We start from the raw sequence: 13,277 nt of genomic DNA on the forward strand, positions 1-13,277 counted from the left end.
GGACAAACAAGTAAACACATCCAAACCTTCCCCCCAAAAATGAAAATTGGTCACAAGCTCCTGAAGAGTTCAAATCTGAGATCATAAGAAAGATGGAAGAGGTTTGGCAAGAAAAGTGGGAAATAGATCAAAAGGAAATGAACAGTTTAAAAGACAGAAACTCCCAATTGGAGAAAGATGCCCTCAAATCAAAAGAATTGATCAGCAAATTGGAGACCCAAATTAAATAGCAGGAAATCATTAAAAGCAGGATAGACCAAATTTAAAAGGAAAATCAAAAGATTATAGCAGAAAACCAGTCTCTAAAGGCCAGAATTGGGCAAGTAGAAACCAATAATCTTGCAAGACAGTAAGAACTAATAAAGCAAAGTAAAAAAAGGATGACAAAGTAGAAGGAAACATGAAATATCTCACTGGTAGAATGACAGATCAAGAAAACAGGTCTAGAAGAGACAATTTGAGAATCATTGGTCTTCCTGAAAAATCAGAAATTAATAGAAATTTGGACACCATACTAAAAGAAATTATCCAAGAAAACTGCCCTGGTGTTCTTCAACAATAGGGCAAAACAGAAAGGATCCATAGATCACCCTCTACACTAAACTCTCAAAAATCAACAATAATGAATATAATTGCCAAATTCAAGAGTTTCCAAGTTAAGGAAAAATATTACAAGAAGCCAGAAAGAGACAATTCAGATATCAAGGAACACCAAACTGGATTACAGAGGATCTGGCAGCCTCGGAATATGATATTCATAAAGGCAAGAGAATTGGGTCTACAACCAAGGATCACCTACCAATCAAAACTGACTATATACTTCCAGAGGAAAGTATAGGCATTCAACAAGATAGAAGACTTCCAAGTATTTGTAAAGAAGAACTAAAAGGAAAGTTTGATATCCAACCACAAAAACCAAGAGGAACATAAAAAGGTAAATAAAAAAGAGAGGGGAAAGAAAAAAACTTTTATTTTGAAATGTGCATCTTTAAGGGCTTCAATAAGATTAAATTATTTGTATTTGTATTATAATAATTAGAAGAATTATTCATAACATTATATTAATAACATAACATAACGTAACATTCATAACTAAATGGTCTATGGGGGAAAAAGGAGTGAATAGAAGATGGCACCAAGAGACACTTGAAGGAATAAAAAAATAGGATAATCTTTACCACACAAAGAGGGCATGAGAAGGGAAGGGGATGAATACTATTATAAGAAGGAGAGGAAGAGAGTGTTAATAGGAAATACTTAAATCTTCCTCTCAGTGAAACTGATCCTGAGAGGGAAGAGTAGCTAGATCCATTGGGATATCAAATTCTATCTAACCCTAAGGATAAAGTTAGAAGGGATAAATCAAGTTTGGGCAGTGGGGTGGGGAGTTAATAAAGGGAGGGGAAGAGACGGGGGAGGGAATTCATTAGACCTTAAAAATAATAAGAGGGGAACAAAAAGGGACTGGGTGGAAAGGGAAGTAAACTAAGGGAGGGGATAAGGGGGACTAATTTAAAACAAACCACTGGTTTAAAAGGAAATAGTGTAAGAAGGGGCAGAACTAAGATAGGATATCAAAACGTTGGGGAATACACAGCTGATAATTTTAACTCTGAATGTGAATGAGATGAACTCAGCCATAAAACAGAAGCAAATATCAGGGTGGATTAGAAACCAAAATCCTACCATATGTTGTCTACAAGAAACACACATGAGGCAGATAGACATAGGTAGAGTAAAAATAAAAGGCTGGACCAAAATCTATTGGGCTTCAACTGAGAAAAAGAAGGCAGGAGTTGCAATCATGATTTTTGACAAAGCCAAAGTAAAAATTGATCTGATTAAAAGAGATAGGGAAGGTAATTATATTCTGATAAAAGGCGGTATAAACAATGAGGAAATAACAGTACTCGATATGTATGCACAAAATGGTACATCATCCAAATTTCTAAAGGAGAAACTGGCAGAGCTCAAAGAAGAAATAGATAATAAAACCTACTAGTGGAGGATTTAACTATTCCTCTATCAGATCTAGATAAATCAAACCAAAAAATAAATAAGAAAGTGATAAGAGAGTTGAATGAAATCCTATAAAAATTAAGAGTTAATAGATAGGTGGAGAAAAATAAAAAGTGGCAAAATGGAATAAACCTTCTTTTCAGCTGCAGATGGTACATTCACAAAGATTGACCCTCTACTAGGGCATAGAAACATGAGAAACAAATGCCAAAGAGCAGAAATAATAAATGTAACCTTTTCAGATCATACTACTATAAACATAATAATTAGTAAGGGCACATGGACAGATAAATAAAAAATTAAATTGGAAATTAAATAATATGATTCTCCAAAATCAGTTAAAGAACAAATCATAGAAACAATTAATAATTTAATTGAAGAGAATGACAATGATGAGACATTCTACCAAAATCCGTGGGATGCAGCTAAAGCAGTACTCAGGGGGAAATTTATATAATTGAGTGCATATATTAACAAATTAGAGAGGGCAAAGATCAATGAACTGGGCATTCAAATAAAAAAAAACTAGGAAGGGAACAAATTAAAAATCCCCAGTTAACAACTAAATTAGAAATACTAAAAATCAAGGGAGAAATTCATAAAATTTAAAGTAAAAGAACTATTGAATTTATAAATAAGAGTAGAAACTGGTATTTTGAAAAAAACAGATAAAATAGACAAAATGCTGGTAAATCTAATTAAGAGAAGGAAAGAAGAAAACAAAATTACCAGTATCAAAGATGAAAATGGAGACCTCACCTCTAACAAAGAGGAAATCAAGGCAATCATTAAAAACTATTTCTCCCAATTATAAGGCAATAAATATAGCAATCAAGGTGATATGGATGAATATTTACAAGAATATAAATTGCCTAAACTAACAGCAGAAGAAATAGAATACTTAAATATTCCCATAAAAGAAAAAGAAATTGAACAAGACATCAAAGAACTCCCTAAGAAAAAATCCCCAGGACCAGATGGATTCACAAGTGAATTCTATCAAACCTTCAAAGAACAACTAATTCCAATACTATACAAATTATTTGACATAATAAGCAAAGAAGGAGTTCTACCAAACTCCTTTTATAACATAAATATGGTACTGATCCCCAAAGCAGGTAGGTCAAAAACAGAGAAAGAAAACTATAGACCAATCTCCTTAATAAACATAGATGCAAAAATCTTAAACAGAATACTAGCAAAAAGACTCGAGCAAGTGATCATGAGGGTTATTCATTATGATCAGGTGGGATTTATACCAGGAATGCAAGGGTGGTTCAATATTAGGAAAACCACCCACATACTTGACCATATCAATAGGCAAATCAACAAAAATCACATGATTATCTCAATAGATGCTGAAAAAGCCTTTGAAAAAATACAATACCCATTCCTACTGAAAACACTAGAAAGTATAGGACTAGAAGGGCCTTTCCTAAAAATAATAAATGGTATATATCTAAAACCATCAACTAACATCATCTGCAATGGGGATGAATTAGAAGCATTCCCAATAAGATCAGGAATGAAACAAGGATGCCCATTGTCACCTGTATTATTTAACATTGTACTAGAAACATGAGCAGTAGCAATTAGAGAAGAAAAAGAAATTGAAGGTATTAAAATAGACAGTGAGGAGACTAAGCTATCATTCTTTGCAGGTGAAAGGATGGTCTACTTAAAAAATCCTAGAGAATCAACTAGTTAGTGGAAATAATCAACAACTTTAGCAAAGTTGCAGGATACAAAAAAACCACACATAAATCATCAGCATTTCTATATATTTCCAACACATCACAGCAGCAACATTTAGAGAGAGATATTCCATTTAAAATCACCCTAGACCAGTGATGGGGAAACTTTTTAAAGAGGGGGCCAAAGGAAAGGAAATGCTCATCTGTCAGTCTGTTTCTAAGGCAACTGTTTTGAAGTTTCATTGTATTGTATCCTACTCATTGTATTTGTCATATTAGGAATAATGTTGAGCAGCTGGATAGAACATTTCCGGGGGATTGCATCTGGCCTGTGGGTTGTAGTTTGCCCATCACTGCCCTGGACAATATAAAATACTTAGGAACCTATCTGCCAAGACAAAGACAGGAATTATACAAACACAACTATGAAACCCTTTCCACACAATTAAAACTAGATTTAAACAATTGGAAAAACATCGAGTGCTTATGGGTAGGATGAGCTAACATAATAAAAATGACCATCCTACCCAAATTAATTTACTTATTTAGTGCTGTACCTATTAAATTACTAAAAAACTTTTTTACTGAATTAGAAAAAAACTATAAAAAAAGTTCATTTGGAAGAAAAAAAAGACCAAGAACATCAAGGGAAATAATGGAAAAAAATATGAAGGAATGTGGCCTAACAGTACCAGATCTTAAACTGTACTATAAAATAGTGGTCATCAAAGCAATATGGTACTGGCAAAGAGACAGAAGGGAGGATTAGTGGTATAGACTTGGGGTAAATGACGTCAGTAAGACAGTCTATAATAAACCCAAAGAATGCGGCTTTTGGGACAAAAACCCACTATTTGACAAAAACTGCTGGGAAAATTGGAAAACAATATGGGGGAGATTGGGTCTAGATCAGTGATGGGAAAACTACAATTCATGGGCCAGATGTGGCCCCCTGAAATGTTCTATCTGGCAGCTCGACATTTTTGGAATCTGAGAAATACAATAAGTAGGATACAATACAATGAAACTTCAAAAGAGTTGCCTTAGAAACAGACTGACAGATGAGCATTTCCTTTCCTTTGGCTCCCTCTTTAAAAAGTTTTCCCATCACTGCTCTAGATCAACATCTCACACTATATACCAACATAAATTCAGAATGGTTGAGTGACTTGAATATAAAGAAGGCAACTATAAGTAAATTAGGTGAGTACCGAATAGTATACTTGTCAGATCTATGGGAAAGGAAAGATTTTAAAACCAAGCAAGAGTTAGAAAAAATTTAAAAATGTAAAATAAATAATTTTGATAACATTAAACTAAAAAATTTTTGTACAAACAAAACCAATGCTACCAAAATTCGAAGGGAATCAACAAATTGGGAAAAAAATCTTTATAATGAAAACCTTGGACAGAGGTCTAATTAATCAAATCTATATGGAGTTAAATCAGTTGTACAAAAAATCAAGCCATTCTACAATTGATAAATGGGCAAGGGACATGAATAGGCAATTTTCAGATAAAGAAATCAAAACTATCAACAAACACATGAAAAAGTGTTCAAATGCTCTTATAATTAGAGAAATGCAAATCAAAAGAACTCTGAGGTACCACTTCATACCTAGTGATTGGCTAAAATGACAACAAGGGAGAGTAATGAATGTTGGAGGGCATGTGGCAAAATTGGGACATTAATACATTGCTGGTGGAGTTGTGAACTGATTCAACCATTCTATTTGGCACTATACCCAATTTGGAACTATACCCAATGGGCTTTAAAAGACTATCTGCCTTTTGATCCAGCCATAGCACTGTTTGGATTATACCCCAAAGAGATAATAAGGAAAAAGACTTGTACAAAAATATTTATAGCCATGCTCTTTGTGGTGGCAAAAAACTGGAAAATGAGGGAATGTCCTTCAACTGGGGAAAGGCTAAACGAATTGTGGTATCTGTTGGTGATAGAATACTATTGTGCTCAAAGGAATAAAGAACTGGAGGAATTCCATGTGAACTGGAATGACGTCCAGGAATTGATGCAGAGTGAAAGGAGCAGAACCAGGAGAACATTGTACACAGAGACTGATATACTGTGATACAATTGAACATAACGGAGTTCTCTACCAGCAGCAATGCAAGGATCCAGAGCAAGGCTGAGGGACTTATGAGAAAGAAAACTAGCCACATTCAGAGGAAGAACTGTGGGAGTAGAAACACAGAAGAAAAACAATTGCTTGAATACATGAGCTGATGGGGATATTATTGGGGATGTAGACACTAAACAATAACTTTAGTCCAACTATCAATAATATGGAATTAGGTTTTAATCAATGATACATGTAAAACTCAGTGGTATTGTATGTTGGCTACAGGGGAGTGGTGGGGATTGGGGGAGAGGGAAAAAACACAAAACATGTAACTTTGGGAAAATATTCAAAATTTAAATTTAAATTTAAAAAATTTAAAAAAAAGAAAGAGAGAAAGAAAATCTACCTAGAGACCTTCTTCTGAGTCTTACAAAATCCTTAGTTTAATGATATGGCACCCAGGTAATTCATCTGTTGTCCTTTAAACTCACACTTGATGGCTGACCACCTTCATGAATTCACATTTTACCTTGGAAAGTTAATAGCTGTGTACCATGGGGCAAGCCATTTTAACCTCTCTGAGCCCAAGTTTCATCTTGTGAAATGAGTTTCCTGAAAGGTCCCTTCCAGTTCTAAATCTATAATCTTATGATTGACTTCTTGTTTACTAGGCATCAGAGACATTCAGAGATATAACTGGTAGGAACACTGAGATCTGACTCTAGGCTCTCATTTACTGAGTTTGGAAAGCATTTACACTTCAAGAGCAAAGAAAGAAGTAAGCTTAGCATTTGTTTAACAAAGATACTTCATTAAAAAAAGGAAGCTAACAGATGACATTTTTCCTTCTTCCTCACCTTCCCCATAACCATTCTTGAGCTGACCTCCTCCTTATCTCAGCCTTTCCCCTCAACTGATTTTTGTCCTAAAATGCTGATTGGAAGGTGCATTTTATATTACTTGCCTTTGGCACCAAAATTGCTAATTAAGACTCAGGGTGGCAGTTCAAAGGCACCAAAAGAATACCAGGGGCACAGGAAAGGCATAAAGAAAGAAGGGCCCAGAATACAAATGTCACCTATTTCACAATGCTGCCTAGGCCTGGTCTTAAACTAGACTAGTAGACTAGATAGTCTGTCTGTTAACTATCCCAGAAGCTGTAGATTGAAATCTATTTCCCACCTCACCCTGAAATTTATAAAGCCCTTTGGTTATTGAAAGTGGTTAAGCCTATTGATAGAAACCCAAAGAATCAATTTTGTAGTACTAGACCCATTATTAAACAGGGTAGTTGATATCCCAAATGTCTCTTGCAAGATTGCACTTGGGAAAAAATAAAATGAAATTACTCCACATCTGCTATCTTTTATAGTTAAAAAAACTTTACACCTTCAAATATTTCATGCTTCAGTACAGAAATGATCATAAGACCCAAGTAAAATCATTTCTATTTTGACACTCTTGGCCACCTGCACTGCTTTAAGTCTATTATTATTTTTACAGCTTTGTTTTTATCTCAAAAGAAATATATCACATTGTTTGGGCATTGCTTTCATTTCTAAACTAAAATAATACAACAAAAGCCCAAAGCAATAAAATTCCTCCAAAGAAATCACTATCCTCTGTGGTCCATCTTAGCTACTATAGTTATTAAAGACGTAAAAACTTCAGCTCAGAAACCTATCCCTTCCCCCAATGTCCAATAATAACTTGAATTGCTATAGCACTTTGAGACAGAGAAAGAACCTTCTTTATAATAGTCCTGTAAGGTGGGGAGAAGAGACTGAGAATAAGAAGGGACTTTAGACTCTTTCCTCTACCCTGACTCCCATTTAAAAGATGAGGAAACTGAGGCCCAGTGAAATGTAATGATTTGCCCAAGGTGACATAGGTAGTAAGCTTGAGAGGAGAGATCTGACCGTGTATCCTTATCCCTATTTTTTATAGTTTGAGGAAAATGAAGTCTAGGGAATCAAAACAACTTGCCCATGGGTACACAGGAGAAATGGCAGCAAAGCAGAAAAGCTCAGTGGAGAAAGTAGTGTTAAAAGGACCAATTGGAAGGTACCAAAAAAAGATGTAGCTGACTTTGCTTAGGAATGTTTTCACAGCAATGAGGGTAGATGATTGCCTATCCTGGGTCTCTACTATATTATGACTTTAAACACGCATGCTGGCCATTATTAGCAAGTAGAGCCCCTTGAAGTTCTTTCTAAATTTTATGAATCTGGTGAGATGACCCAATGTTCAATGTGAGATTCATCTGTACATCTGTTACAAAACTGTTGATTCCTGGAAATCACCCAGTGATTGTTATGGCTAGGAACCCCTTATCTGTTAGAAGGCAATCTGATTCATAATTGGGTTTGAGTGGGAAGGTATGTGGATATGTGGAGCACAAAGCTCTTCATCACAGGGCCTGTTGCTCTGTCATTCCATTGCCTGAAGCCTATCATCATTTTTCTGTGCAAGGCTTTCCCTCTGTTTTTTTCTGTTGCTGACTATTGGGGTACCCCTTGGCTTTTGAAAAACTGCCCAAGATCTCATATATACCCATTCCTAAGTAGCTCTTAAATCCAATAATTCATTCACTAATGGATTTCCAGCTTTGATTTGGGGACTTTAGTGGCCAATCATATTGGTCCTATTTTTTCCTGCACCATTAACTTTCTCACACTCTGGACTGAGACCCTGCTAATCACATCTGCCAGTTCCTGGGCACAAACTATCCCTTCCCAAGTCCTGTAGTGACTAATAAGACATAACATTAGGAGTTGTCATTACCTCATAAGTAAACTAGTTCCTTTTATGTGTGCTATCTTCAAGCCCTCATCAGGCTGATGTGTCTGCTCAGTGCTATTTCATGCCTTTATTTCTTGTTCTGTAGTCTCTATTCCACAATTCTCACTTCACCTATTTCTATGGATTTTGCAGCAAATGACTCCCTTCCACTCCTGTCCCATTCCTAAAAATTCAATGAAATAAAGTAACAGAATTATAAAAATTATCAAAAAAAAGTAAAATGAACAATTTCACCATTTTAATTGCTTCCCTTTGCATTTAGGGTTTTTTCCTAAAAGTTAATCTACTTCAGCATTATTGGTCCTTCAAATTTTCAGATTCTAAAAGGTAGGGATGGTGTTCTCTTTGTATTTTCATGTTAATGTGGCACTAAAGGTGGCACTGTGTTGACATGGGAACAAAATAATTAAAATATCAGAGCTGATATACTGCTATGCTGATATATATATATATATATATGTATATATATATATATATATATGTTGATACAGGGAATGCCTTATAGGAATGAAGTCATAGGTAATAGGCCTTATCTTTATCCTTTTATTACTGTCAAAGCAGTGATCACTATGTTATATTTTATTCTCCTACAGAAAGAAGTTCAGTAATACTATAGAATGCAATGGTATTACAGATTACAAAGTACATAAGGACAGAGTTCACTGGAGGATGTCAGTCACTCAATAAATATTTGTGAAGTGCAGCAACTAAGTACTATGCCAGACACCTTCTTAAGTCTTGGAAAGATGGAAATATGTTTTGAGTGAGGATTGATTTGAGGGGCATTAGGAAAGCTATTCTTTCCCAAAAATTTCCCTCCTATATCAGGATTCAACAAGTTCCATCTTTAGATAATAATTTCCTTGGATATTAAAGGATATCCTAAGGACCTTGAAGGATTAAAGTCTTCTACTAAAGCATAATTATTTGTAGGAGGAAAAGGACTTATTAACTTTATCCCTGAATAACTGTGTTGATAGATAGATTTTTCCTCCCTAAATCTCTCTCCAGAATTAGGCTATCCACTCAGTCCTTTTTCTCTGTTACATGATGTGAGTGTTACAATTTCCAGATGCTTGTCTCTGATTCCCAAGCTTGTGGGGTAGTTAGATTGAAGTTAAGAGCTAAAATGGCTTCTTGGCATATACAAATCCCCTGCTTCTCTAAAATGACCCTTGAATATGGGGTTTATCCAGTACTGAAGGAAAGAGGATAGTATTAAATAAGACAATTTAATTCCCAAAGATACTTGACAGCCCATCTAACATGTCCCCATTGGTAAGCCTTTCAGAAATGATCAATTTTAGTGCTATTTCAGGAACAGAAAGTTTGAAAAATTCAGCTTTATTCGATCAGCTTTTAAAGGTGCAGGAGGATAGAATGATGGTAGAATATTACAAATGTATTGCCATCTGCTCAAAAATGAAGAATCAGAAATATTTCTTGAGATAGAATTATAGGATGAGATATGACTTCCAAAGATAATATATATTGTAGCTAGGCTGAGAGATCATCTAGTATATCCAACAGATAAGGGTTTACCCAGTTACATACCTATCTTGGCAAGCATGAGTTTCTTGGAATAGACCAGAATTTCCCTAACTCTTAATTCCAGTTTTTCTATTGCAACACAATTATTTTGGATTGGATCAGGCTCTATCTGTGGCTCCTCAAACCAATTTTTTCTGATGTCTGTAAATTGAAATCCCACCATCTCCTTTAGTAGCCCATTCTACTGAAGGCCAATTTCAGTGAAGTCTGTATGGAATGGTTTCATGGAAAAATGCTGGACACCATAGTCAGCCTTTCACTTCATTCCAATGTCATAAAAAATCCTTTAAGCCAATTGATCCTACCCTAGGTTTCCATTGCCTTGATTTCCTTTTTATAGGTCTTTTGCTGCAGTAAATGTTTAAGCAAGCTAGTAGTAACACTGAGAATTGCGGATATTATGACTAGTGAGCTCTACTTTAAGAAGTTTTTCACACAAGGAGGAAAGATCACAGAATGATTACTTGCAATACCAAATTATTTGTTTCATTTTATAAAAAGTCCTTATGAGATCCTTATAAATCTCCAAGTATGTGTGTGTGTGTGTGTGTGTGTGTGTGTGTGTGTGTGTGTGTGTGTGTGTGTGTGTAATTTGAAGGTTAGGAGTAGGAAAGGTTCAGATTTGTGATTTTATTTGTGCAAGGAACTTTTAATATGGAAATTCTTTTCACCAATACAGATCAGCAATCCATCTATAGTTATTATTGTTCAGAATTGTGTGGGGGCATTGAGAGATTAAGTGACTTGCTTATAGTCACAAAACTGTGTTGGAAGAAGGACTTGAGTACAAGTATTCTTGACACTGAGGCTAGCCTTCTATTCAATATTCTACACTGTCAATTTCACTTAAAATAAGATTGATTTAAAATTATTTGTTGGTGACAATAAACTGATTATGTGAAAAGAGGTAGATTTGTAATACAAAATGCTATTTTTTCTTTAAATTAGAGAGATAACTTCCAAATCTGTAGTTAAATTATTCCTCAACTCTCACATAAAACCAAACCAAACCAAACCAAACCAAACCAAAATGTCATCATTTCATTTGATTTGCTTGCTTACCAACTGTTGACCTTTAGGACCCCACCCTGCATACTGGAGTTTTGCATTGCTGACTTCTGGAGGATCCAAGCTTTGAGGATCTCTGAAAAGAAAAATATAAAGAAAATCAGGGGGACTTGGACTTCATTCTTTAGCCAGCACCCACAATCCTTTTCCTCTCCTGTGCATCAATTATGAAGAATTCTGCCTGATTAGTTCATAAGATATCTTATTCAATCTCCATTACAACTCCCTGCATGTGTAAAATGTACAAAAAACCGAAAGTCCATCACTGCCTAACCCAAATGGTTAATATTCATCAAAAGAAAAAAGCAAACAGCAAGAATGGCACATTGATCAATTTTTAAACTATCCAGAACAGTCAAGATAAGAAATTAAAATATATAACATGTATCTATTTATCTCAATATTCCTAAATTCACAATACTTCCATCCTTTCTTTGACATTCCAAGCAAATACTCCTAAATACAATACACGGTTAAATTTAAATTCCTTATATAATGGGCTCCAGTTATGTCTTTTTTTCAGTTCTAAATCCATGATGAAAGAGTAACAGGAGGTTTTGTTGCTCCTGTTTACATCACCTAACATGGAAGTGTGGTGGGTGAAAGATGAAATAACAGACAAAACAAAGGCTTGAACTTCTAAGCATATCATCAATTTTTTAAGCAATGCAAGTTAATTGCATAACAAATTGGGACAAGGCCTCCTCAGCTTGGAAGAAAACAATTAACAGAATATAAACCAGGATACAAGGTTAGGTAATCTGATTTCTAATAGGAAGAAAGGTTAGAGGCTTTCCCAACTTGGAAAGGAGAGGGTGAACAGGTAGAAGCCCTTAAAATTTAAAAAAAAAAAAGGAAGTGTCTCCCTCCCTCCCAAGGGTCTGTATGCAATCATAGGAACAAAGAGCATGGCTATAAATATTTTTGTATAAGTCTTTTTCCTTATTATCTCTTTGGGGTATAATTCAAGCAGTGTTATGGCTGGATCAAAAGGCAGATAGCCTTTTAAAGCCCTCTGATTATAGTTCCAAATTGCTATCCAGAATGGTTGGATCAGTTCACAAATCCACCAGCAATGCATTAATGTCCCAATTTGGCCACATCCCCTCTAACATGTGAGGTTGTTGTTTTGATTTGCATTTCTCTAATTATTAGAGATTTAGAACACTTTCTCATGTGCTTACTGATAGTTTTGATTTCTTTATCTGAGAATTGCCTATTCATGTCCCTTGCCCATTTATCAATTGGGAAATGGCTTGAGTTTTTGTACAATTGATTTAAACTCCTTGTATATTTGAGTAATTAGACCTTTATCTGAGTTTTTTGTTATAAAAATTTTTTCCCAATTTGTTGTTTCCCTTCTAATTTTGGTAGCATTGGTTTTGTCTGTACTAAAACTTTTTAGTTTAATGTAGCCAAAATTATTTATTTTACATTTTGTGAGTTTTTTCTAACTCTTGCTTGTTTTAAAATCTTTCCCTTCCCTTAGATTTGACAAGTATACTATTCTATGCTCACCCAACTTACCTACTGTTTCCTTCTTTATATTCAAGTCATTCACCCATTCTGAGTTTATCTTGGAATAGGGTGTGAGATGTTGATCTAGGCCCAATCTCTCCTATATTGTTTTCCAATTTTCCAAGCAGTTTTTGTCAAATAGCGGGTTTTTGTCCCAAAAGATACATTCTTTGGGTTTATCATAGACTGTCTTACTGACATCATTTACCCCAAGTCTATTCCACTGATCCTCCTTTCTGTCTCTTCACCAGTACCATATTGTTTTGATGACTACTGCTTTGTAGTACAGTTTAAGATCTGGTACTGTTAGGCCACATTCCTTCATATTTTTTTTTTCATTATTTCCCTTGATATTCTTGGTCTTTTCTTCTTCCAAATGAACTGTTATTTTTTTCTAATTCAGTAAAAAAGTTTTTTTGGTAGTTTGATAGGTATAGCACTAAATAAGTAAATTAATCTGGGTAGGATGGTCATTTTTATTATGTTAGCTCATCCTACCTATGAGCACTCAATGTTTTTCCAATTGTTTAGATCTAGTTTT

The 13,277-nt window shown here is 34.9% G+C and overlaps 1 protein-coding gene across 1 annotated transcript in view; it reads right to left on the reverse strand.

The window, feature by feature from the left end:
* The window catches only part of DPP6 (dipeptidyl peptidase like 6), a 993,205-nt gene that overhangs the window by 273,815 nt on the left and 706,113 nt on the right, over positions 1 to 13,277 (reverse strand). The window contains exon 7 of the mRNA XM_044677974.1: positions 11,213 to 11,294. Coding sequence (XP_044533909.1) covers positions 11,213 to 11,294 — 82 coding nt within the window. The remainder of the gene's footprint in view (positions 1 to 11,212; positions 11,295 to 13,277) is intronic.

This window comes from Gracilinanus agilis, chromosome 5, assembly GCF_016433145.1.
Source record: "Gracilinanus agilis isolate LMUSP501 chromosome 5, AgileGrace, whole genome shotgun sequence".
Classification (NCBI taxonomy): Eukaryota; Metazoa; Chordata; class Mammalia; order Didelphimorphia; family Didelphidae; genus Gracilinanus; species Gracilinanus agilis.